This window comes from Rhinolophus ferrumequinum, chromosome 6, assembly GCF_004115265.2.
Source record: "Rhinolophus ferrumequinum isolate MPI-CBG mRhiFer1 chromosome 6, mRhiFer1_v1.p, whole genome shotgun sequence".
Taxonomy (NCBI): domain Eukaryota; kingdom Metazoa; phylum Chordata; class Mammalia; order Chiroptera; family Rhinolophidae; genus Rhinolophus; species Rhinolophus ferrumequinum.
In genome coordinates, this window is record NC_046289.1 from 81113406 (window position 1) to 81140564 (window position 27159).

The 27159-nt window shown below is 40.4% G+C and overlaps 1 protein-coding gene across 6 annotated transcripts in view; it reads left to right on the top strand.

The window, feature by feature from the left end:
- Positions 1-27159, top strand: part of AKAP6 (A-kinase anchoring protein 6) — a 453949-nt gene that overhangs the window by 222317 nt on the left and 204473 nt on the right. For 5 of the 6 annotated variants that reach the window (XM_033108067.1, XM_033108066.1, XM_033108070.1 and 2 more), the window contains 3 exons: positions 3458-3580; positions 21817-21913; positions 23044-23210. In XM_033108067.1, coding sequence (XP_032963958.1) covers positions 3458-3580; positions 21817-21913; positions 23044-23210 — 387 coding nt within the window. The remainder of the gene's footprint in view (positions 1-3457; positions 3581-21816; positions 21914-23043; positions 23211-27159) is intronic. The other variant, XM_033108071.1, reaches the window with a different exon arrangement.

Consider the following 27159-nt stretch of genomic DNA (forward strand, 5'->3'; position numbering starts at 1 on the left):
ACGATAATGGAAGAAGGGGCAGAAAGGGACAATACAGACACTAGTGGTGGAAAATGACAGGGGAGAGACAACAGTTAAGATACATTAGGAGGAGTTTGAACAATGAAGGCGAAAATTTGGCCTTTCAAAGGTTTGTAACAGCCTGTAGTTGAATGTGCATAAAATGTGCTTTTATGTAGTGTGATGGCAACATTGGGTTGTGTCGTGAGAAAATCTAATTTTATAGTCAACTTTGACACTCCGGTAACTCAGACTATTAGAGAGGCAAACATAGATAGGTCAAATACTAAGAATAGAACAAAACTGGGTACAGATAGAATTCTGATACAAGCAGAATACATTTCACAGGAAGATCCAGGAGAGTGTTCCCACTCTTTAGTGACTGTTAAACTTTTAAAAATGATTAAAATTACTTGACTTCACTAGGCCAGTGCTTAGACACGCTTTATGTCCTGCTGAAATTTTTTGCTGCAGTGATATTATCTTTTTATTCCCAATAATGTGCAGAATTTATTTGTTAAAAGAATGAATGAGTAACAATAGTTGTACTAGGATTTGATCTGTATTACAAAATAAGTAAAGTTTTGTATTTTCCCCCATTTTTCTATGTTGTTGCTTGCATCAGCCTCATTTTCCTTCATTCACACCACAAAGACTCTAGCAGAGCTTCTGAAAATGAGCATTACATGTTTGCCATATGCGTCCAAATGTGGATTCTCCTGCTCGTCTCATGGCTCAGTGTATTGAGTGACATTTATTCGGTCTTCCTAAAAGGCATATCTCATGAAATAGGGACGGTAAGACTGTCCCTGTCACTACACAGAACCCTGGGGACAGTACACACATAAAGGAGCTGGGACAGGTGGAGAAATAGCAAGTGACAAAGGTATCAAGAATCGGATAGACTCCAGTTTTATTTGCTTTCATGATTTCTGTTTTATTCTTGTACTACACAGATAAGCAGGAGGGAAGATGGAAAGCTAAGATCTCCCTAAGAAGGAGGAGTGTTTAGCTTTTTATTACTACCGGTTACAAACACAGGGATTTCTCAGGTTTTACTGTGATTGATAAAACATTTTAGCACTGGCAAGAAAAGAGTTGGGAAAATGTGCAACAAATGAAAATTGGCAAGGATGAGGTATAATTTGGAGGGAACCCAGAGCGAAGCCTTGAAACGACCACTTTCCTCCATACCAGACAGCTTTGGTTTTGCTGTATGGCTAGGCTCTGCAGAGAGATCATCCAGAAAGTTTCAACTGTGTTCCATGGGTTTTGCCTAATTTGCATCTCATGGATTTCAGCTAACTCTGCAATCATAGTTCTGTTAGGAAATCGGACACACATTGTTTAATACTCTTAGACAAGATTAGCCTTTTATGATGAGGTACCCGTGCAACCACATGCATACACATTGTTTTGTTTGCATGTTTTGTTTTTTTTGCTTTTTGTTTTTGAGGAAGAGAAGATAATGAATAGTTATGTTTCAAATAAATTATTTTACTGTATTTGTCTTCTTGGATTTAACCACTTGTGTCCAAAATAATTTACTTCCTGACTTAATTTTTCCCCAAACCAATTTATGTACAACAGATATAACAAGTCAAGTCCAAATTCAATAGTAAATACTATTTAATGCTATAAAATACTGTTTTCATCTCACAATTATCAACTATCTAGACTCTGATATTCTGATGATGTTCTTCAGGTAATATTTCTGTAAGGACATTTGGTCATCTTAATTTTTCATAGAATTTAATTATAAGAGTGTCAAGAATTAGGACTTCATTTCCAACAGACTAAATATATGAGAAAGGACAAGAGGAATTACTTAGCATGGATTCCTAGCCTTTAGAACAAGTCGCAATCTGAGAAAATTAGAGATTTTTCAAAAGAATAGGTGTGATTGTCCTCTGACACTTGGCACAGTTAGGGATGTTTTCAACAGGAGAAACTTTGGGTAGCATCTAGGAACATGGGAAACTATAGGACACACCACCACGTGGGGTGATAGACTTGATAGGTTGGCAACACACCGGAGCATGGCTGGGCAGTCTGATCCAACTCCGTGGGCCTCTGCCATCCTGGCTGTATCCCCCCTTTGACAGACAGGAATGTATTTTTGAGTGTTAATTTGTCTGCCTTTCTCCTTACCACCTTCCTCAATTCCTCTTTTTCTAATAAATATTTTGAGGCCAATCAATTTCTTGAATTAAAGGGTTATGAATCTTAAACTATTATCTATGTGATACTTTAATAACAAAATTGTAGCTTCTCAGAAGCATGATAAAGAAAATGAATTTTCATCTAGTCTCACATCAGTCTCAGGATATCCTCAGTTAAGCATTAAAAACATTAATTAAAATTAATCAAAAAACAAATCTTAAGGACGGGTTACATTTAACAAGGAAATAACGTCCCAAGGTCTCCACGAGTATAAATGTCTAAACCTGTCTTTACTCCTTTCGACCTCCAGGTGGTGCTGTTTACCCAGACATGGAAAACAGGCACCAAACCCTATTTTCTTTCCTTAGGTTCATAGCTGGGCTTTCATTTTTTTTTTTTTCCAAAATATTTTCCGTTTCTACAGATGTGTTCTTTAAATGGTCAATAAATTTTTATAACCACTATTTGAAAAATTGCAAGATTATTTTGATTTGTGCTTCCTAGCCAAGAATAGATATATATATATATATATATATATATATGCCCTGGGACACACCCGGAGTCAGGTGTTTACACTGTTCATTGGTCCCACGTTCTCTACTCTTCCTTGCTTCTTAGAACCCAGACTCAGCAGCAAACATTTGGGCTGTCAGTAGAAGTCATCCAAGTCCCTTAAAACACTGATGTGACTGAAAATAGATTTCTAGTTCAGTTAAGGCAACTGAACTCCATAGGCTTCTGATAAAGACTACCACTATCCTTAGAAAAATGCTTTTATCCCCCAAAGCCAAGGAGTGTTCCTAGCACACCTGACCTGATGTTTTGCTGAGGGGAGCTCGTCAGACACCAGAATGTTTTGGATGATGTGAGGTCATCGTTACAAATGACACCTTGGAGTCCAATCCAAATTTCTCAGAAAAGTGTTCCCAGGAAAAAGAAAACTGAGAGGGAATCGTGGGCAATTTCTTTTCCATCTTGATTTTAACACCAAGAATAGTGGAAAATCTGTTCCAGTGTGGAACTAGCAGGGGAAGGCAGTGGTATCAATTTTCCCATCAGTGAAGTTTGCAATTTTTAAGGTTGGCTTAAAAAGATAACCAACTAACATTCTTTTCTTCTTTTTCTTTTCTTTCTTCTTCTTTTTTCTTTTCTTTCTTTCTTTCTTCTTTCTTCTCTTTTCTTTCTTTCTTCTTTCTTTCTTTTCTTTCTTTCTTTCTTTCTTTCTTTCTTTCTTTCTTTCTTTCTTTCTTTCTTTCTCTTTCTTTTTCTTTCTTATTTTTTTTTGGGTCACAAGGGGTTTGTAAACAAGCTGGATGAATTCATTCAATGGTTAAACGAAGCCATGGAAACTACAGAGAACTGGACACCCCCTAAAGCAGAGATGGATGGTCTCAGACTCTACCTGGAGACACACTTGGTAAGCAAGATTGTGTTGCTTTTGCTGTTAGTAAGGGAAGGATTTTAATCCGTTGCTTGTTTGTTTTGGAGAATATCAATTTTATTTATCAGAAGTCATTATATGCTAATGAGACCAAGGTTTAATGGGGTAAACTGCAGAAGCTGAAAATTTATAGGCATTTCAAATTATACTATGAAATCCAAATCCTCCATATTTCAAACTATTTTTTTTCAAAACTTTTTCCAGAAAGGTAAGTGAATATTTTAAAAATAACCTTAGAAAATTTTATTAGACCCTTGCTCTCTACAGTGATGATTGAAGGTTTTTCCCTTCTTAAAAATATAAATGAAAGAGATAATTTTGATGACCATTCTAAGCTTTCTAGAATTCTTAAAATTAATGAACCTCTCATTATCAAGAGGGTCTACTTTATCTGTTCTACACTGGGTTATTTTAATAAAATATTTAAAACGATGATCTCCATCATTTTTGCTGCTATGTGGGTTTTGCAGCATATAATTAATACAACTGTCATTACACTCATCCCTGTGCACAGGGAAAACCGTGGAGGGAAAGTGGAAAACACTTGGATGAATATGCTTCTGAATATGTTAGAAGCAAGAATTATAGACTGGGGGACATTTGATGAACCTCATGAGGTTTTTCCTGAATGCTTCAAATGGCCGATATCAATTATGAAGGGGTGGAAACCAAGTAGTGGAGTGTGATAAAGCATGAAGAAAAAGCACGTTGTCATAGGAAATGAAAATTCAAGCTTTAAGGATCTCATCTTTATTCCTTTCACCGATAGCATAAAATCGACAAAGGCAGTGAGCACGGATCCTTGGGTACCCAACTGTGGGGTTGATTTTCGGCCCCTCTCACACACTCAGAATTTGGATTGAATAAGCATTGTGTGAGAGTCCTGTACGTGTACGAAATCACAGTTTTCCAGAACAGTTCCCTATGATAAGTGAGAGGAGAAAGAGAGAGAGGGAGAGGGAGAGGGAGAGAGGGAAAGAAAAGGAGAGAGGGGGTTTTCGTTTTTTGGTGTTTTGTGTTTTGCAGTGTTTTATATCAAACTTTGCAAGAAAAACAGCCTCAAAATCCTATTGCTGCACGCAGACAGTCTTGTGGATGATAAAGAATGACAAAACTGTGTGGTAGAGGATGAGTCTATTGCTCACTGTTTTAAAGACCTGGGTTGATGGTGTGTAAAAATGCCAGTGACCTTAAACACTTCTCTTGTACATGGGTTTTTAAATACTGCCCTCAGTACTCAATTCCCTGTTGAGTAAAGCATTGATTTTTTTTTAAAAGAGGGCATTTCATAATAGCAAGATAAAGATATTCAGTGCTTTATAATGTAAATTGTATTAATTAGAATGTCAACTTTTCACTGGCATTGTTCTGACAGAAATTCTAATCTGTGTTTAAACAGGAATATATGAACTTTATTTCACATTAAGTGTGCTGTCTTAATTTCTCTTGATTTAATATTTTATGGAAAACACACAGTTTTTGAGGACCCAGAGGGCATGGGGACATAGAGTACTTTAGCTCTTTTTATTGAAAGCGAGGCTCAGAGAGTATGAACCGAGGGCTCTCTTCTCTTTGGGAGTTGAGTGACACAGCCGCTTTGGAACCGCTGTCCTGTTCTCCAGTCTGTATTACAGAGTTCCTTTCTGAGCATTCTTGTGTTAGCCTCTGCCTCATTCTAGCCCCACACCGCCCACCAGAACTTCCTGCAATGATGGAATGTTTTATGTTGCGCTGTCCAGTATGGGAGCCACTAACCACATGTATCTGCTAAGCATTTGAAGTATGGCTCGAGCAACGGAGAAAATGAATGTTGAATTCTAATTAATTTACATTTAAATTTCTACATGTGGCTTCTGACTACCGTATTCTAGCCGTATAAGTTGCAGAACTCTTTACAGCCGACCATAAGGGATGGCAGGTATCCATACTTCCTTCATAATGACATTCTCATCCCCAAATGCAGAAGTCATTAGTCCTGTTTGCTAGGGATCTCTGCATTAGAATCACGGGCAAAGAGTCCTTCTTCAAACGTTTATCTCTTGACGAATAGCCTTGTTTCTGCCTAGAGATCCAACACTTTCTTGAATGATCATGTTTTCTCCATCATCATGTCTGATTATATTGGTTGGGATAGAGGTAACATAGAAACATTTTCTTTACCTCTCGCTTTGCAAGGAGTGAAAGACTGTGGTCTCCAGATCTGTTCCCTGGACGTTAAGTCACAGTCCCAAATTTCCCTTGAAATCATGACTCATGCTGTCTAACAGTTAATGAACACCTAGAGTACGTGGATTGCCATTCAGTGGTCCTGAAGGCCAGTTACTGAGTGACCGTTACTCGGCGTCTGTTACTGTACATGCAGCCTGTTGTTTAAACGTCTTGAAACTCGGAGTTACTCTGTCTCTCTGAGGACAATGTCTACACTGTCCTTCTGATCAATATTGTCATTTATATTTTTCATTGTATTTCCTTACTGTGGTGCTGAGTTAATATTAAGTTATTCTTCTCAAAAGAAGGCAAAAAAAAAAATAGGTATCGTACCATAAAGAAGGCATACAGCTAAGCCTAGAGATTTATATTCCTTAGTTCTCCCTGCGTAAGTTGTTACTGCTCCTTAATGAGCGGGCAAGTGGTTTTTGCAAGATTATTCAGCATGTAGAGATAGCTACATGAGTTGCTTTACACATCTTTATAGGTTCTATAATTTAACATAAAGTCAACAGATGCACAAGCCCCCAAGTTGAGTATCTCCCCTGGTTTAACAATGTATTAGAATACTTGGCACCCTGCAATGTTTATTGTAAAGAAAACAATAACTAAAGTTGTACATTTATATTTTGATACTTAATTCAATTATTTTCCATGATGGTAACCAAGGGTTTTTACCAACACAAATCAATTAAAGCTTCACAATACCTTTATGAGAGATATGAAGGAGCTTTATTTTAACTGTAAGAAATACTGTGAAATTGCGATGATACATCAGTGATTTTCCATGATAATTAATCATCTGCTTGCAACCTGGCTGCTCCTTTCAAAAATACAATTCCTATATTCCTAGAAAATGACATTTTCAGGAAAATGTCATTCTAGAAAGGTATTTTGTGAGTATTGAACATATTGAACATTCTTTTCTTTGAAAACCACTTTTAACAATAGCATTGTATACTTAAGTCCTTAGATGGATGGACTCCCTTCTTTCTCAATTCTGTCCATTTCTTAAAAACAGCTTTACTGAGGTATAATTGACATACCATAAATTGCATTTATTTCAATATACAGTTTTACAAGTTTCCACAAATTGACAAATGTGTACAAGCCATGAAACCATCACCACAATCAAGATAGTGAACACATCCATCACCTCCCAACCTTTTTCACAATCCTTTGTAAATTTTCCTTCCTTCCCTACTGTCCTTTCTCCCATTTCTAAGCAATCGCTGATCTGCTTCCTGTTACTATTAGTTTGTACTTTCTAGAATTTCACACACATGGAATGAAACAATCTGCACCCTCTCTTTTTGGGGAGGGAGGGTCTGGTTTCTTTCACCCAACATACTTATTTGATGTTGCATGTTTTAATTGTTCATTCTTCTTTATTGTTGAGTGATATTCCATGGCATTGGTACACACGATGTGTTTATCCATTTACTTGTTGATGGACGTTTAGGTTGTTTCCCTCACCATCTTTTTTATTGGCTAAATAAGCAAAAGTCACCAAAAACTACGTTTGAATAAAAGCACCATAAGTAGTTCTTGGCAGACTATTGAGATTTATTTTCCTTTAAGAGAATTTATAGTATCTTTAGAGTTAAAGTGCTTAAGAGTAAAGCAGCAGAGCAAGATAGCAACTTCTCCCTCTAGAGATTTCATTTCATGTCCATTTGCTCCTGAAAAGATAACTTTTATCTCCCAAATAGTTTTTATGCATGCCTAACGCACCCAATGGGCACCACATTATATGCAATCAATTGTAGGAAAACAAACCAATTTTTTTTTTTTTTAATCTGTAGCCAATCAGAGTATCCAGTAGGAGAAAGCTAAGTACAATTGACACCAGACGGTTGTGCAAGAATTAGGACAAAGAACCAAGCACAAGGGCTTGGCTTAAACTTGGTACATAAATTTGCGTCGGTCGCGTCATGTCCTGTTGGGCAAACATTAACCAACCACATAGAAGTAGCCTTGGAAAACCATCATTCTTAATTCAATTTGATAAATGAGAAAACATGCAGGGAAAGGGTGGTAATGAGTTCATACATATTAAGCACCAGTGAGTGTCGGGCCGTTATTGAGGTGTTCAGAATACCTAACGATGAATGGGTTTGGCTTCTTTTTTCCAGGGACTTACAATCTAAGGGTGATGACCATAGATTACCCGTAGTCATCTATAGACTCGTAAATGATGAATGTAATACACTTTTGAGCACTAAACTTCTTGAAGGATAAGCGATGTACTGTTCAGAGAAAAGTTTTATTGGTTCTTCCTGAGGGTAGGGAAGGCTCAAAGAGGTAACGTGATGTACACCTCATAGGCCGTGTATGATTTATTGGTTGACAGGGGAGGAGAGGAAATGGGAGGAAAGTTTATGAGCAAGTAAGGGAAGTGTGGTGAGCCATCTGGTGTGGCTGAGACTAAGTTGGAGTCTTGCAGGTTGGCACTAGGTGGTAAAGGAGATCGAATGTCTTTTTTTAATGGATTGAACTTTTCTCTGGGGATGCTGGGAACTCATTGGAGGTTTGATTTTATTTTGCAACTAGAGAGTAACATGAATCACCTCCAAATTCCATGGGGGTAGGGTCAGCTTGGCAGAGATTAACTGGATGAGGTCCATGGGTTAAATGAGAGAATAACTGTAGGAATAATGGAAAATGGATTTGGGGGTAGCAGTTGAAGAATATGCTGGTACAGGCAATATGAGTTTCTTTAAATGTATTTTTTTGACTAACTTATATATGGATATAACACAAAATTCTAAAGGTAAGTAAAGGAAGGGAGTAAAAAAGTAGAAAGTCAAAAGTAAACCTCCAATCTATGTCCCCCCAGTTACCAATTCTCCTCCCTTGAGACAACCACTATTCCTTGTTTCTTTCTATCCTTTCAGAGTTTTTCCAGGTATTTGAAAACAAATGCATATGTCTTAACTTTGTTCCCTTAATTTATGTGAGCAATAACTCAAAAGCAGTATAGAACTACTTCGTCCTTTTGAGTGGCTGCACAGTGTTCTATTTATGAACATGCCATAACTTATTTAAACCAGTCCTTATTGGTGAAAACAGGTTGTTTGCATGTCTTCTCCATTATAAACACGCTTCAGTGAATATTCTTGGATATTCATCATCTTGCATAGTCTAAGTATATCCTTAGAATAAATACCTTACATGTGAATTTCTGCTGGTCAAATATTATACACATTGAAAATTTTCATGTCCTGGCAAATTGTCCTTGATAGAGATTGTACCAGTTTACACTCAGCAATGCACGAGAATGCCTATTTCTGCACTTTGGAGAAAGTAACCACATTGGGTTGATTTGTTCCTTGATAGTTACAAATGGAATCTCACTGTAATTTTAGTTAGTGTTTCTTGTGTTTAAGTGGAGTTGAGTACCTCTTAATGTCTTTGGAGTCATTTGTATTTCTTTTCTGAGAACTGTCTGCTCATAATTTAGCCTATTTTTCTGTTGGTTCATTGGACTTTGCTTCAAAACTTATAGGAGCTTAGTGTACGGAAATGAGTCTCTTGTCTGTGATATGAATAGAAAAGTTTTTAAAAGAAACTATTTTGGGGTTTAGGTTTCAAAAGAGTATGGATATCTCAATAGTATGAGGAACCCAGAGTTGGGCAGACCTGAAGGCCAGGCTGACAAGCTTGTAAAAGGTCTCTACCTCTAGCAAAAGCACGTTTGGATTCCAGTCCTGCAAAGACCAGTATGCTCCAGGGAGTTTGCTTCTGTCGTCATGGCTGGAGCAGACCTAAGATCAAGGGGGCTGCTGTGAAGTGAGTGGATTAAATGGTGTCCGAGCAGTGAGAGAAATGAAGAGGACGTGGGTCAAGGTTAGGTGGGGGGTAGATGAGAACAGAGTAGAGGAAATAGATTAGAGGGAGAGGGATGGATTAGAGGCTTGTTGGCAGTTCTCTTTTGATGCTCTCTCTTGTCTAGTCAGAAATCTCATTACCAACTTCTGTTTCATCTTCCCTGGTCTCTCCCAAGGTTACCAGTGCCCGCGAGAATAAGGCAGGAAGGTTGTTGCCCCACAACTGACAGAAGTCTGACCAAAGACTTGAATGTATGGAAGGGTGTGGAAATTAGCTGAAAGCTTCTCTGTCTGTGTGTGGAGTGAGACTGAAGCTCCAGCGTCGTCCTAGGGGTGTGTGAAACCAAGGAATGTGAACATTACAAGCAGTATTGACATGAAAAAGAGTGAGCAGATGTTAGAAGAGCTCAGTGACCACCGGGGCATGTGCTGAAGATAGATAGAGCAAACTTTGTCTTTCATGCAACGGCTGTAATTATGGACTCTAGGTAAAGAAAAACAATACATTATGCTCACTCGAAAAAAAATCCAAACCATAAAAGGGGCATACAATTAAAAGTAAAAAGCTTCCCCTCCCTTGCGTAACCAACATAAACAGTTCGTTCTATATTCTTTTGGACCTTTTAATGTAAAAGTGGGTACATTTTAAGGATTTTTAATTCATATTTTACATACTGTTCAATGACTTGTTTTTTGTATCTAAATGTATCTCAGACATCTTTCTGTCAGTACCTGATCTACTGCACATTTTAGCAGCTCCTTAACGCTTTATTGTGTGGACGTGCCACAGTTTATTTAATCATTCCCATGAAGAAGGCCATTTAAGCTGCCTCTTTATTTACGCTTTAGCAAATAAAGCTACAGTGAGCGTTCAGATTATTTTATAATACCAGTTGAAAGTTTCTTTCTCGTCTCATTAGTGCCTTGTCTACAGCAGCAACTCAAGGCTCCCATGTAATGGAAGTCTGTCATACTCTAGGGAGAGCTTTTGCTGTAGGTCCTATAAAGTGAATAGGGTCCATGTCTGTGTGTACAGAGTTTTGAGTTTGTGTTTACAAGGGTGTCTTTTAAAGCCCACCTTCAAGAACTTGTTGTTCGTTTTAGGATTGGTACCTGCAATTTGAGGTGGCTACCACAAGGTGGCAGAGAAGCATAAAAATCCTGCAGATGGTCCTTACAGCCTGGGTACCCTTGAAGGGTTTGAAAATTTTTCCTTCCCTAAGTACTTACAAAAACAGATTGGATTAAACTAATAATGCGTCTGGTTAACAAAATATCAGTACAGGTATTTTCGTGCATTTATCATTTATATTTATATCATGTTATATCATCTTTTTATTAAATAGCTCTCAAATTTATCATAAGAAAAACAATATACTTCTCACAGAGTACTTAGCCGTACAAGACAAGTTCCTCAATACTGTTCCTTCAACTGTTTTTCTTTTGCTTACCCTCCAGTCTCCACCTGTGCTCCATTTTTCATTGCTTGAAGAGATGCCAGGCTTTCCTTTCCCCCACTTCCTGGTGCCCAGCTCTTCCTGCCTTCCTTTCCTGGCTGGCATGGTAGGCGGGCTTGGCCCAAGCAAGCTGAGCTTCAGCAGACCAGCAGATGCCATGTGGCTGTGCTGCTCAGCTCATGGGAGGCGCTCAGTCAGACTTCAGAAGCCTGAGCTGTGGGAGTCTGGCCGCCACCTCCCTCAGCCCCACTAAGCAGGGCTGCTGGCCTCATAGGAGTGTTAGCTCAAGTTCCATTTGTTTGGCCCCCTGGATTCCCAACAGCTTCAGGTGGGCAGCTGAGAGTTTGGTAGAGGCAGCATTACTTCTTTTAGGGAAATTGGAAATGGTAAACACATAGCCTTGAGTTACTTCCTTGGGTAGCTCGGGGATGGAAAGGTCCGTTGGGTATTTATAGCATGCAGGAATTTTGAGGTTGAGGCATGGGGTTAGGAGGCTCATCTTGGTCACGTGAAAATCCTGGACCAACGCGTTTGCTCGTGTATCTCTAATTCTGTGAATCTAGGAGACAGATAACGTTGTCTTCCCTTTTCAGTTAAAAGGGATCCCTGAACTGTTCAAAGAACCTGGGAAGGTACTTTTTGCCTTGCTCAGTTTAAGGACTCTTGGGCCATCATATCCAGCCGTTTGGATCGTTTTGAAAACTGTTGGTGCTCAGACATTTTACTCATTTATTACTTCATTTAGTTTACTTTGTTAAATACTTTTTAGGGCATCATGACTGTTTAAAGTTAGAATGCCAGGGAAGCACTGCATATATTAAGCACTTCTTATTTAGGGAGGCGCTTTGCTGAGTGCTAGGGAGAACGTTTGCAGACTGGCCTGCACCAGGAGGGCTCATGAACAGGCCGAAGGGCCTGGCGTATGGATAAGAGCCAGGGCCTGACATCACTCACGTGTGCCAGGGGCCTGTCACCCACCATCTCTCTCCCTGTGTAAACCCACGTGCAGATCCTACTTATCTGCAGCGTTACATGGGATTTTGGAATTTTGAAAAAGTGCCCCTGGTATAAATGATAGTAAGGTGAAAGCTTCAGGCCTGAAACAACTAGCCAGAAAAACGCCTGTCACATGGACTGAAGGTTGTTGTGAAGATCAAATCAACATGTTATATGTGGGGATGCTCTGTTCATTTTGGGGGTAGCAGCGTGCATCTTCCTTAGAGACCTGAGATCACGTGGTAGAAGGAGCTCAGGTGCTCCTAGAGAAGTTCCATTTCTCCCCGTGCACCCTTTCCTCAGTGATTCACCTGTGACTGTCACCTACTTAGGGGACAGCTTGTGTATCTTTGGAGTCTCCTCTGACACCCAGCCTGTCACATACATAATAGGTACTAACAGTGTCTGCTAAATGAGTAAATGAGCATAATAGCAGTGTTACAACCATACAGCCAGAAAATTATAACTAATATAAATCATCAGACAATCACTGAGAATGTCTGCGAATTAAATTATTTCCTCTACTATTTCCAAACCAAAATGGACTCTGGTCACAGAGCTTTCTGGTTATTGTCTAGTATGCTTGTGAAAGGAAAAAACACCTGTGGAGAGAAAAAATAGGAATGTTTTCTTCTGTTTTTAGGATGTAATTCATCCCCTTTGGCAGAAAACACAAGAAATGTTAACTCAGATATTAGAAAGCTTTAAAAAAAATTCCACAGGTTAATGTTACTATTTCAAAATATGAAGACTGTATGTATGACTAGACAGGATGTTAATGACTTGACATTACAAAATTTATTAAATTTATTTTTAAAGCAGTTTGGTTCCCCTTCGCAAATGCATGAAGCATGTGGGAGTTGGAATAGATCTGCCCCAGGCTGCCAAACAAATTTTTAATGGAACTGGAGTCCTTCAGGGATTGTCCTAAATCCACATAATATTCTTAAGTCCTGGTGTTTGCACTGGGATCTGTATATTAGCAGAAGCACGTGTGAATAATATACTTATATTCATCCATCACCTTGGTGACTCCACATCGGTAGGGGCCGTTTCACATCAATTATTCCACCGCAGGGGGTAGAGAGATATTTGGGCCAGCACTGACCTGTTTTTCAATCAGGGCCTCAGAGCAGTGTCTTCTGGAAGTCAAATGGTCCCCTTAGACAGAACCTCTGTTTGGGAATCCATTTGGCCTCATGTGGCCGTGCTGGGAAGTCAATGTGATTACCTGAGCCAGGTGTGGAGGTGGCATCCAGAAAAGCAAGTGAAAATTTGGTCACTAAGAGGCACCATCAACATTAAGGATGTCTCCCATCCATCTATTTCTTCTTTTTTTAATCTCTTATTTATTTTAAGTGTGTTTTTCCAGGACCCATCGGCTCCAAGTCAAGTAGTGATTCCAATCTAGTTGTGGAGGGCGCAGCTCACAGTGGCCCATGTGGGGATCGAACCGGCAACCTTGTTGTTAAGAGCACCTCGCTCTAACCAACTGAGCTAACCGCCGCCCCCATCCAATTCTTGCATAAGATAGTAGCAGTCTATCAGGAAAGAATGTCAACGTCAGTAAAGTACATTTACCTTCCACAGAAAAAAGCAACGGTCTGAAAGAAGTTGTGATTTGTTTGAAGAGCTGAACTCACTTTCAAATGCTTGAAATGTTTTTATTATCTGAGGTTTCAGAAAGAAAGTCTCCTCAGGAAGAATGATTTTTGTCTTTATATCTTAGTGCCTTCTTCTTCTTCTTTTTTTTTTAAAGAAGAACACTGTTTTTGTAATGCTTATCTCATATATCATCAACTTGGAACTTCTTTCTCAAGAATACATAGTACTTTCAATTTTTTTAAGCTTCTGGTATTATAACTGGAGGTGTGTTGCATATTGTCATAACTGATAAATCAATGACAAATGTGGCCACTTCATTTTGTTGGGGAGATATACAATTGTGGTGGTAGCTGACCATTTATTTAATTATGTGGTAAGTACCATATGATGAGACAGTAAAGTTAAATTGATGATTTGGGCTATCTCAGCCAGGGTACAGTTTACATGGCAATTACACTGGGATCATCTAAGTGTAATTGGCAAGTAATTTTGTAAGCGAAGGATCATGACAGCTCATTTACATGGTGTTCACTGAGTAAAATTTGGGGACATTCATCAACCACAAGCGAAGAGTGAATGCACCAATACCTCCCAAAATGCTACGGGCAGTTTGAAAGCTACATGGAAGGTGTGGGGTATGAATTTTCATTCATTTTCTCCCTGAACGTTTGTTAGGTTTATGCTGTGTACCAGGCACTGTCCTGGTGTGGGGACAGAGCCCCAGAGAGCAGTTTCCAGGCTCTCGGCCTCACATGGAATGGTGCTGGCTCAGGTATTAGATGGCCATCAGCTGTGGCTAGTTGGCCATTGGCCACTAATATAACTGCTATGGCTTAGCTAGCAAGCGTGGATTGCAGTTAGCAAGGGGTTGGTGGGCTGGTTGGCAGAGAAGCCGATGGCAGATTACGCATCGGGTGGAGCCTGCTTCCTGTGTCTCGCCCAGCCGCCAGCAAGACTATAGTGGTATGAATCCCCATCCATGGCTCCGTGGGTGTTCCTTTTTGGCCTCGCCATATCCTGCGTTCTTATGCGTGGAGCGGGACCAGAGACCCCCTGCATGACACCTGGGCACTAAGAATCCAAAAAGGGGTGAAAAGTTCTCTCAAGGAACCTATAGGTGGGTTGCAGACACATCATCAATAGTTAGTGTAGTAGGTAGAGGTTGGAGCTCTGCACAGGTACTGTGGCCGCTGAGGAGGGAAACCGGGAGGAAACTTGCTAGGGAGGGTGACCCCTGAGATGGATTTTAAAGGATGAGCAAGGCTGAGCCAGGGGCAGGGAAGATGGACTTTCTAGGTAGAGATGCCAGCAAGAGCAGAAGCGTGGACGAGCGAGATGACTGGTGCGAAATAGAAACTTTAAGCAGTTCAGGCATATTTCAAGGCAGATGGGGGGCCCCAAAAGCAGACTTGGCTGGGATCTTAGAAGGCTCTACAGGTCAGGCTCGAGGCTGCACCTTATTCTTCAACCTTGGGAAGCCATGGGAGGGTTTTAAGAAGAGGAGCATCTTTATCAGAGTTTTATAGACAGACCATCCTGTGGAATAAAATGGTTTCATTGCACTCGGATGAGGTGCCAGGCTCCGTTGTACAGACATGAAGGCATTCCATCCTCACAGCGACCCCTATGAAGTCGATACTAGCATTTCCCCCTTTTTATAGATGAAGAAACTGAGTACACAGAAGTTGCCCAAAGTTATACAGTGGGTGATAGAAGAGCCAGGATTTGAATCCAGACTGTCCAACTCCAGAGCCCATGCTTGTCACCGTCATCCTCCACCACATCATTGGCCCTTGACACCATCCCTTGCCACTCCCTGTTTATAAGAGGCACACCTCCCACCCACCCACTAGACGGGGAGCTGAAGAGGTAAGGGGCTGTATTTATCTTGGTCACAGCTCAATTCTGCCAGCCTAAGACAATGCCTGCACCTTCACAAGCATGCCACAATAAGGAATAAATGTCGTTTTAGAGGGTGTCGTGACTGGAGAAAGTCAACCTAGCAAGGGACGGTGATGAAGTGAGGGCCTAAGTCTACGTCATTGTGAGTCAGTATGGAGAGGTGACAATGGAGGGCTACGTTGGCAGGGCTGGGTGATTGATGGGTTGTGTGGATTTTGTTGGCAGATTCTCACAATGTTTCTGATTTCCAACTCCTCTGCTGGAGAGGTGACTTGGCAAAAGAATCAGAAGCAGGGGGCAGCTTGTGGAGAGCTCTTTAATTCCTGAGAAGAAATGTTGTGGACTCAGGATGAGAAGTGAGAAGGAACTTCCCCGGAGAGAGTTCAAAATAGGATGGACACATCTGCCTGGAATGGTTGAGGGACAGAGCTGCCCTGGGGCACGGGAATGGTTAGATAGTCTTTGGGATTCTTCAGCCTTTGAAAATGTTCTAGTTTGGAATAAAGAAAAATTCTCCTGAGCCACCTACCCTTAACTGACTGGCTTAAGATAAAATCCAAGTGTCCAAGGACCGGAAGACAGTGAGTCCAAATGCCTGGATTGTAGATAAGGAAACAGAAGCCTAGAAAAGTTAGATGACTCATCCAAGGGTACACGCGTAAAGCATAAGACCCAGATCATTGGCCTCTCAGTCTGGCTCCCTCCTCGCTGAATCTCAGATGGCTGCCTCTGTTTTGGCGTCCTCTGTGGGCAGCCCTGTGCTCGGTGGTGATACAAAGGGGGAAAAAAAAAAGGACCCGGTACCTGCACTTCAGTTCAGAGAGCCTCAACAATAAGTGCCACTTGTTACCTAAACATGCCACAAAGTCAGTCCCATGTATTACATAGAACATTTGGAAAATAGAGAAAATGAATTAAAAAGTTTGTAATGATTTCTGTGTGGGCCCACTCATTGCCGCGTACCGCTTCAGCGCTTTACAATCATTCCCTTTAATTCTTACAACCTAGAAGTTAGAGAGTATTATTTTCATGTTACGTTTCCGAAAGCTGAAGCACTGAGAACTCACTCCGTCAGACCAGACTATGTTGACTCCGAGGCTTACCCTGCACGAATGAAGTTAACATTTTGTGGTGTTTCCCTACCATCTTTTTCTACACACTGGGACTATTCCTTTATATAGCTACAATTTCATCAGAGATATTGAATCTTCATTTTTTGGCTTGTAATGTAACCTACGTATTTTTCACGTGATTTCATAGTCTTCATTTTAATGGCTGTATGGCTTACCAAGTTTTTAGGAGGGTCTTAAACAAAGAAATGCTTGCTAATAAAAATCTTTCAATTCTTGGTACATACGGCATTTGGAAGGTATAATTGTGTATTTTATCTGACCATCCTGTATGGACGGCACTGGGGAGAGGAGAAGAGAAACTGCCAGGTGTTATGTGGGGGGTGGGGGTGGAATCAAGACTTTCTCCCCCCTCCTCCTGCCCACGCCCCCCCAAGAACGGCTCTGGGAATACAGGATGGTGCTGGGTACAACTCAGAGTGAAACCTCAGTGGAGATGGCCTGAGGCAGGTAGCAGGTGACTTTTCAATCCTCTGCTTTTCTGACTGAACATACATTCTTCCTCCTGCCCTTGTTAAAAAAAAAAAGAAAAAGAAAGCAAGTTTTCATTTTCTTAGGGTAGTAAAAATCTTTTGTGTGAAGAAAAAGTGTCATCAAGTGCCTTATTCATCAGCATATATACTATCTCTTTAAAATGACAGTGGGAGTAAAAGTTCATCAGTTCAATATGTCTTTCACATTTGGAGACTCCTGACTAATAACCTCTGGTATTTATCATCAGAACAGCCAAAGAACTAAATTCTGGCACATGCTGCTCTCACGCACTGAGAAAAACTTAAAAAGACAGAAGATTTTCTCCATTTTTTCCTTCTTCCATTCATTTAGAAGAAAAAGCATACCTTTTTTTAATTAAAAAAAATATGAGCATGCAGAAACATCTGGCCTGTATTACCAAAGCAGTCTCCTAAACGGCCTCCTTGTCTCCAGTCTGCCCTTTTAAAATCAACTCTACCCAACAACCAGAGAGATTTTTCTAGAACACAGAACTGCACCAGTCACTCGCCCACATTGTTGCATCTTCTTTCGTGGCTCTTTGAGTTAAGTACCACGTGTAGCCCCAGCTCCCACCTCCCCTGCTTACACCCTGTCCCAGGCACACCAAGGGGCTAGTGGGTCCCCGCTTCCTGCTACCACAAAGGGTGTCTCCCGGCCTGCATACAGATTCATCCTTTCTCCACAAGCTTCCTGCGCGGCTCTGCAGAACCTGGCTTCCAGCTCAGGCTCCCACAGCACCTAATCAGCACTTAGCACACTCGTATGGAATGTAGCCCACAGTCTTGTTTTTACTTGGCCAGCATGATTTTTTTAATTTAAATTAAAAAAAAAATCAAATCTCATCGGGCAGGGCATTTCATTGTTCAGTTTGCTTCGGGCCCCATCGCTCTCTCTTATACACCAAACCCTAATTGCACATTTGCTCTATGCTGGGTCATAGGAGGCCACTTGCTCTCTTATGAGCTATTTTACCCAATAGACTATAAGCTGCGTGTGCCAAGATTTTGTATGGTTAATTTTGGTATCTATAGGCCTGGCAGAGACTGCTCAATAAATATCTATGGTATTAATTTATGCTTTAAAAAAAAGCTAAAAGTAGGTGAGGAGTGATGCACCAACTCTCTCTTGCCTCTCTGTTTGCAAACATCATAAAACTCAGGGACCTCAGTGGGCCTGACAGACACTAACTGTATGCCATGGGGATGATTGCAAGTCTGTGTTCATGCTGCGGAGACTGAGCCACTTTGGATCTTTAGGCTTCTGAATGTGCTTATGGTCTTTCCCACTACTTTCGATACCAGGAGAGCCATTTCTATTCCTAGTATGACCTCCCATGAGTAATCCTTCTTCACATTTGTTATCGTTTTGTGCATCAAGGCGTACATTTCCTTGGGTTCATTTCATATCCACATGACCTCCACACTCTCATCAAACTGGGCTCTTCAGAAATTTGAATGGAATAGGATTAAGATGTAGTAGTATTTTGTAAGGTTTGCTCATGAACCGAGTGCAGTCAGCATGCTTACCCGACTTTGGATCCTGCCAAGGAGGCATGTACCCAGATCTACACGGGCTGGCGAGGCTAGAGGTTGCAGTCATGGAAATACCTATTGGTCAATCTCTGATGTGCCATCTTTGTGATACTCTTGTCCTTTGTCTCAGTCACCATATTTTCCATGTTCTTAGTTATTCTCTTCGAGATGTTCAGTCACATCCTGCTTTAAAGACACGAAAAAAGATCTGCTGCCCCACAGGACGCAGGTTATGGAATTTCGCATAATCAGTGACATGGGACCGTGGTACCTGTCCATGGCGATGTTGTTGCCATAAATTACATCTCCAGAATATGCCCTGCATTTTCAGGGAGTGCTATGGATGCTGCAGAGGGACTATATACACCATAAGGCATTGCTGAGGAAACATGTTAGAAGTACAGGAATGGAAATGTATCCAAGTATCAAGTTCAAGGAAAAAAAGAAAAGGAAATAAGACCCTTTCCCCTAAGCTGCCACTAAGGGAAGAGGTGGGGGCAAAAGGGGGAGAGCTTGTTACAGCATCCTGTAGCAGCCAGAAATTTCATTGGCGATTTTGTTAATGTGCCTGCTTCGCTGCCTTCTCAAAGGCCCATTGCGAATTCCTTCGTTGATATCATTAATGGTTAATGGGTGCACCTGAAAATCAAGCAGTTTTGTACCATTTGGGTAATAGTTATTAAATGGTTCTTTTGTACAGCATCAAGCTTATCAGCTTATCTTTTTCCTAATAATGAATATCTCATCTTTTCCAATTTCCTAATCAAATGCCTCTACATCATCTTGAGGCAGAACTAGATCCAGCTGCGTCTATTCTCCACTCTTGGCTTCAATGATGTCAAATTATCCAACCTACTCACAGGTCCTTGGGTTCTCTTTTGCTCTGAAGCGTAGGCTTCATGCATCTCTTGGGAAGTTCATGCTCACCAGCCATTCAACACAAGTCTGCCGTAAGTAAACAGAGAATGAAAGAGAACACTAGGCTAAATGTACAGTTCTGAGGAAGTCTCCAGAATAGGCTTCCTCCTAAATTCTGGCACTAGCAGATTATCTCAAGTGTTTTTCTTTTCCCTGTCCTTTCTTCCTGAAGCACGCATGTACCTCGGTTCTGCATGGCGTTGCTTCAGTATTGAGGATTTCTACTGCAATGGCAAAAAGCAAGTGCAGCCATGCTTTGGATACAGAATAGCAGCTATTTAATTTCTCTTAGGTATTATAGTGTATGGACTGACCAGAAGCATCAGGCTTCCCATACATTGCCATTTTTTATTTTATTCTATCAAATATCTGTAACAGAAAGAGGGTAATACCAGAAATAGTGAACAACCATTGGGAGAACCCAATATTGTCACTTGCTATCGTAACCAGATGAATTTTGGAGTCAATTATTTTTTTTAAGTCAGAATTCTTATCTTTATACTTTAAGGCCTGATCTGTCTGTCCCTATCTCCTTCAATTTCAGTTTTTGATTTGGGATGCTGTGCTTTTTCTTCTGAACTTTAAAAAGACCCCTTTTCTCCACTAAGGAAAAGAGAGCCCAGACTCACTTCTGGGCATCCAAGATGACTCAGGATGCCCTTTGATGCCAGAGACCATGCTTTATATCCCCACAATCGCTACCTGACACAGTGTACAGAATAGGCATGATGCATGGTTTCTAAATGAAGGAGTGAATGAATGAATGAATGAATGAATGAATGAATGAATGAAAACCCTATTTCACAATTTATGGTTGTTTAACCTCTTTCATCCAAATTACTTTCTAACTGGGATTGTATCTAATCTCAAACTTTTGTCAAATATTCTTATTACTACGTTCAGTGCAGTGCATATAACTATTGCTCAATAAGCGTTTAGTGAAAGCAAAATATGTTGTATATTTTAGAGTCCTATCACAGAGAAGCCAAAAGCTGGCACACAATATTTCAAACTCCATGTTCATTCCAGTTAATCAAGTGAAGGAATGGATTTTAATCCTGAAGGCTAACCATTGGTTCAACAGATTGGTTACTATGGTTATTCCCCATTGGACGTCCTGTGGTTGGAACCCCTTATAACATTCCAGAAGTGGAAGAATCTTTGGAAAACCATCTGTGTTTCTTGAAATATTGAAATGGAAACTTTCCTCTTCAGAGAGTACTATTGATCCAGGTCAACGGATATCCACGATTCCCTCAAACATTTATCGAACACCTTGTATGTGACATGAGTTGGATATAAATGTGACACTGGCAATTCTTTCAAATTGCTTATAATTTGGTAGCCAAGTATAGAAATAAAGCACAGTACAGTATGATAAATTCTATCATAAAAGCAAGTGTAAGGAGCAGAGATAACGGAGAGAGGGGAGTAATTAACTCCACGCAAGGCGTGAGGGAAGGCTTTCTAAAAGAAATGGCTCTGAGTTGGAATTCAGCCATGACAGCAGGTTTTGTTGTTTGGATGACTATCACGAGTGAAAAATGCCCCTGCTATGCTTGATTTATTTATTTATAAAGCAGTATTACATTGTAAGGAATAAATTTTTAAAAATCAAGGATTTGAAAAGCATCTGACACCTCTCTACAGCACTTAGATCCACCTTGATATTCTATGGTTTCTGTGATACCTGAGAAACAGAGCTGAATCAAGTCCTACTATATTAATGTGTTTATATATGTGCACATAAGGCTACTATAATTGATGCTGCCATTTTTTTTATGGTTTCATAAATAGTGCTATCACTAACATTTTTACGAAGTGAGGAAAAGAGCTCATACGTGATGGTAGAAATTCAGTGTGTTTTACAGAATCCTGCTACTCTTGATATAGCCTACGGGATGTGACTTTTCATAAAAACCTAATGAATTTCTAGATTTGTCAGCTGTTTCCAAGCAGATGCACTCTGCTAATCTAATGGAAACATTTTGAGCCCAGATCCCAAATATCAATAGCTTTTAGTATTGCAAATGAGTTTGTCTATTGGGTAAATTGGATTGTTTGGTTCCTGATAGAAAGTGTGGATGTTTTACGCATAGCCGCCTGGCCAGGGTTTGATGTTCATGTTTTTCCTTGCAGAGTTTTAAGTTGAATGTAGACAGTCATTGTGCTCTCAAGGAAGCTGTGGAGGAGGAAGGACACCAACTCCTCGAGCTCATTGCATCTCACAAAGCAGGTAAATCCTCCTGAAATATTGCAAGTCTTTATGTCTCCAGACTATTAAGAATGAAGAAGCATTGCTGTAAATTACTGCATATATTCACCTCCTTATGTATTATTAATATTTACATTATCAGATTGACCTTCAGGATTTATAAATGTTTCATATACTGCATACAATGGTGTGATACTTATAAGATGAAATACTGCCTCCAAATGGTCTGTTCATTTTATTTGGAGCTTGCTGTTCGCCTGAGTTTCAATTGAAATCGCATTCCTGAAAACTTCACATTGACATGCTTTTTGATGTAGGTGCTCTGGAAATAACATTAAGATAATGAATGAGAATTGTGCATATAGTTATAATGCATATGCGTGAAGGTACTTATAGATGTCATTACAGATACAAGGCTGGCAGTCTAGAGATACCCAATTATTTCCCTACCAATTCACACACATGAACGTTTTGCTGGTCATTGCATTAGCAGAGTTTGGGCCTTACCCAAAGCAGTTCTTACCCCAGTTTTAATGGATTTATGAGGAACAGATTATAAATAAAAAATTGTTTTGTCATTTGGTTATACTTATCCTGGTAGTAAAAAACCGTAAGACAGGGTGAATTACAATTTGGCTGTTGCTTTGAGCTTCCCACAGCTAAATAAGAAAAGAGCAGCATTAATTGGATGTGCTAATGCTAAAGACTGCCGTCTTAATTCTGGCCCATTTACTGCGTTTCTCATTGAATTAACTTTACCTATTTCCATGCATCTTTCTGATCATTATTAAATCTCCACACAGGGCCCTTTATTTGGAATGTGAAGCTTTAGTTAATAATTTTTATACATTGTGATTTTCGTTCCACATGCATTTTTTTTTTCTTTTTTCATTTTGTCAATATACTGAATCCAAGTCAACTCCAAACCATGAATCTATGTGGATGTACCATTTTTGTGTCCTTATGCTTTAGGTCAAGTCAAAAATTCCCAGTCTCTATTCTGCATGACCAATGCTAATATGGCAGGTGATGGTAACGGTCATTTAAAATTGTGTTTATTGTTTGAAATAACCATCTAGTGTACTGCGTAAAAATAATAATAGTCCCAATGCAGTCCAGTCCATAACTTGTGCTTTCCCCTTTTTTTGGAGAAGGACTAAAGGACATGCTGCGGATGATTGCAAGTCAGTGGAAGGAGCTGCAGAGGCAAATCAAAAGGCAGCACAGCTGGATTCTCAGGGCTCTGGATACCATCAAAGCCGAGATTCTGGCTACTGATGTGTCTGTGGAGGATGAGGAAGGGACTGGAAGCCCCAAGGTAAGTGGCTTGAAGTTTGCCTTGTTTCCTCTTAATTCTGTCTCCTTTTGAACGAGGCACCACTGAGGCTTTTCTTTTCACCCCTAAGGCTTGTCGTTTCTACCGGGTAAACTTTAGGTATCTATAGATAGATAGGTAGATAGATAGATGTAAACAGAATGAAAGGCTTTGCTTAAAACAATAAAAAAAATAAAAGCCTACAACTTTCAAGTTTTTCTCCGACCAGGTCTTTTTGTGAAAAATGGCAAAGTAGGAGAGGGACAGTACTTTAGGAGTAGGAGAAAGAGGGACATAAAACATTTAGTAAACAAAACATAAAGCATCTTAAACATGAATAATCAGAATGGTTTTAAATTGTTTTGTTGCAACTATAAATCACTATAATCAGTGCAATCACTCAGCTCTGACATCCATTAGCCGCTTGGTTACAGCAAATTAACAAAGAAGAGAGAAAGTGATTCATTATCTCATTCCTGTTAATGACTATCAGATGCATTGCCTAATTAGGGGATGGTCATTGTAGTGGGAAGAAGGTCATACGCTTTGCTACAAATCTTTTTGCTCTGAGTGTAAGTTCTCCATAATGGTGCATGCACCGAATACAACAAGTACTTTAAAAATGAGTATTGACATGTTTTGGTTCTCCATTTTAGATTTGCAAAATAAACCCCAAAGCATATGCAGTTAAACTTTAAATGAGGCCCCTTTTAATACAATGTTCTAAAGGCATGTTTGATCTCATGATATGGAAAATAATTGTATTAATTTGCTATTTTTATGTAATTTCTCCCTTCTTTTGTATTTGTTCTTTTGTGAAAGTAAACGCAGAAAACCAGTCTCATGATAAACTCAGCATCAGAACATTTTGTAACATGGGGAAAACAGATTTAAGAGCTCATGCGTTCTGTTCATGGCATGGGCAAAGTACTTATAGTATCATCAAATCACATTTATTCGGCATCCATGTGGATTGGCATTGTGCTAAATATGTACAGAGCTAGTTTAACAAACCCTTTGCACGCTTAAGAAACTCAACCTGCCTTGCAATGGTGAGACCGACCATTCAGCCAGTGAAAAGCTCAGGCGATTTATGGCTTCGGAACCTCAAGCAACAACTTTTAACTTATTTGTTGGAAACAGAGGATTGGAATGATGAGCTCAGTTCCACTTAAAGAAGGTTCCATGGAGGAGGTCACATTTCAGGAAATACTTGAAGAAAGGAAGAGAAGTGGCTTGGCACATGAGCGCATATTTTAGGAAGTGACGTGATGAAAGGATCAAAGCTGGAACTAATAATATGGAATGGAGACTATATGCAGCAGATTTCTCAGGGCAGAAGTGGAGCTCTTTTAAGGAGCAGACTGCAGGGAGAAGTTGATTGGACTAACGTTTTGGCTGGGGCAGTGATGATGAGAAAAACTAAAAACTCCACTGTGTTTTATTTATTGAACAAAAATGTACTGTGTCCTTACTTTTTAAAAGCTATCCTGTATAGCTTTTGGATGCAGTCTGCATGCCAGACACTGTTCTACAGCACTCCTGTGTATTCTCTCATTTAATTCTATAAGGCAGTACTTTGATAATCCCCAAGGAAGAAAATAGAGGCACAGAGAAGTTAAGTAACTTGCCTAAGATCACACAGCGCTAAGCCGAAGAGCTAGGATTTGAATCTGAACCCTTTGGCTGCAGAGCCCGTTTTCACCACCACGTAGAGCACTGTCTCTGGCACTGCTCAGGGCGGGGTATGGTGACGAGCAATTAGCCTCAGTACCTGTCTCATGGAGCTGGTGGTGAAGTGGGGAGATGTACTGGAATCTAATAATCATGCCTTTATAGACTGTGATGTGCTGTGAAAGAAAAGAAAAGGGAGCAAACAGAAGTTGGGTTTGGAGACATGATTATGATGGGGACATCAAGGAAGTCTTCTTTCAGGAAGCAGCGTTCTGTGAGCAAGCCAGGGCAATTAGAGAGAGAGGGAGGGGCGTGCAAGGGAGGCCGAGAGGCCCGTGATCAGCAAACTGGAGGGTTTTGGAAAGTGCAGGGAAACCACATCCTTGTTTGCAGCATAAAAACCTGTGCTTGGCTGTGGTGGGGCGGAGCCTGGAGGGACTGCAGAGACGGTGCCCTCACCTCAATTAATAAAAGGCCTATGTTGAAAATGAGGAGCTCTTTTCACCAGGGCCAATTTGAATTTGACACTTTAAACTCAGCTCATTTTGTAGGGAGGTAGTGAGATGGAATAAAGAAGACAACCCAATGAGGAGAAAGTACACATCAAAAGAGAGAAAATATCAGCATTTCTCAAAAAGAGGACTGACTCCCTGCTCACACCCTGCCTCAGAAGCTCCAGGGTGGGGCCCCAGAATTTGCATTCCCCCAGCTCCCGGGACACCACAAGCTCTAAGAAGCCCCCTTTCCTGCAGGGCTACATTATTCTCACACTGCCACCGCGATCCTCACACAACATCAGAGATAAGAATTCAAATATTAGGAGGAAAAATAAATACGTCTGATTCTCAATGATTTGGGTGCTTCGCTTCTAAACAAACAACAACAAAAACACTCTCTGTTTGAATCCGCAAAGTACAGATGTCTTCCTTGAGTCACATCAGTTTAACTTGTTTGTCTTGTTAGTAGTATTTGTATTCCAAAGCGTTTCATGTCACACTATGCACTCCTACATCTAAAAGCAGCTATGAGAAGAGGCTTTTGTAGGTGTCCACACATGTGACCCTGAGGGAGGTGCTGAGAATTTAAGATGAACATGGCAGAGCCGCAGGCCCTTTCCCTCCCAAGTAGTTTGTTCCTCCCCAATCTGGGCTGAATTTTCTCTGGACAGATAAACTCATCCATAGTCAAGGGAGAAGGTGAAATGAATTTTAATACCCAGAAAATATATTTCTAAATTTAAGCTTAGGAAGCTATGGGCAAATCGGAACGATCATTTGTTTCATTTGTTTTATGTTTATGAACCACCTCCCTTAGTCCCTTAGGCAAACACAAAGAATAATAGGAGAGGCTCAGACTCTGAGGTCAGACTGCCTGAGTTCAACTCCTGATGCTTTCTAGCTGTGTGTCCTTGGGAAAATTACTTAACTTCTCCGTGCCTCACTCAGTTTCCTCCTTTGTAAAAGGGAGGTGATGCTAACATCTATCTCACAGGGTTGTGATGCAGATTAAAGAGCTGACATATCTAAGGTGCTTAGAACAGTGCCTGGCACATAGTAAGTCCTAGATAAGGGTAAATGGACCAGCTTCCATAGTCTAGTGGTGGAGACAACAGACACATCGTTATAGTAGACTCTGATAAATACTCTAGTGGAGATAGCTACAAAATTCTATGAGTACACAGAGAAGGAAATAACTAACCCAACTTGGGGGTAGTATCAAGGAAAGGTTTATAGGGTAATTGATGTTTTAAATGGGGGTGGGGGAGTGGATTTTTGTGAGGGTGAAATAATGGGCAGTGAGAAGAGCACGTGGAAAGATCCAGAGGTGTAAACACATGTTGATGTGTTTGGAACCTGGGACCTTGTGGACGATGCTTAGGTCAGCTTGCCACAATTGGCACCAAGGCTCACAACGTGACAGAAAATGACCCTCCGTGATCCGCGGTTTAAGCAATAACTCCTCCTGTGTCTCTAATTGACATTCCCCAAGCCAGAGTGAGGTCCTTATACAGAACCCACCTTATCTGTACTGTTTAAGCAGAATTTTCTCTTGCCATAGTGCACTAAATGGAGCTAGCTGGAATAAGTTACGCTGAAGTTCTCCAAGACTAAAAGCTGTACTCGACTTGTTACCTGTCATGTCAGCCCTCCTTCCATGACTGACCTTGCACAGGTCATGCACGAATTGTGCCATGAAATGCATCCCCAAGCATAGCCGTTATGATCATCTGTTTCATCTTGGACCTAAAAGAGGACCTAAAATTAAAACGTAATAAAAA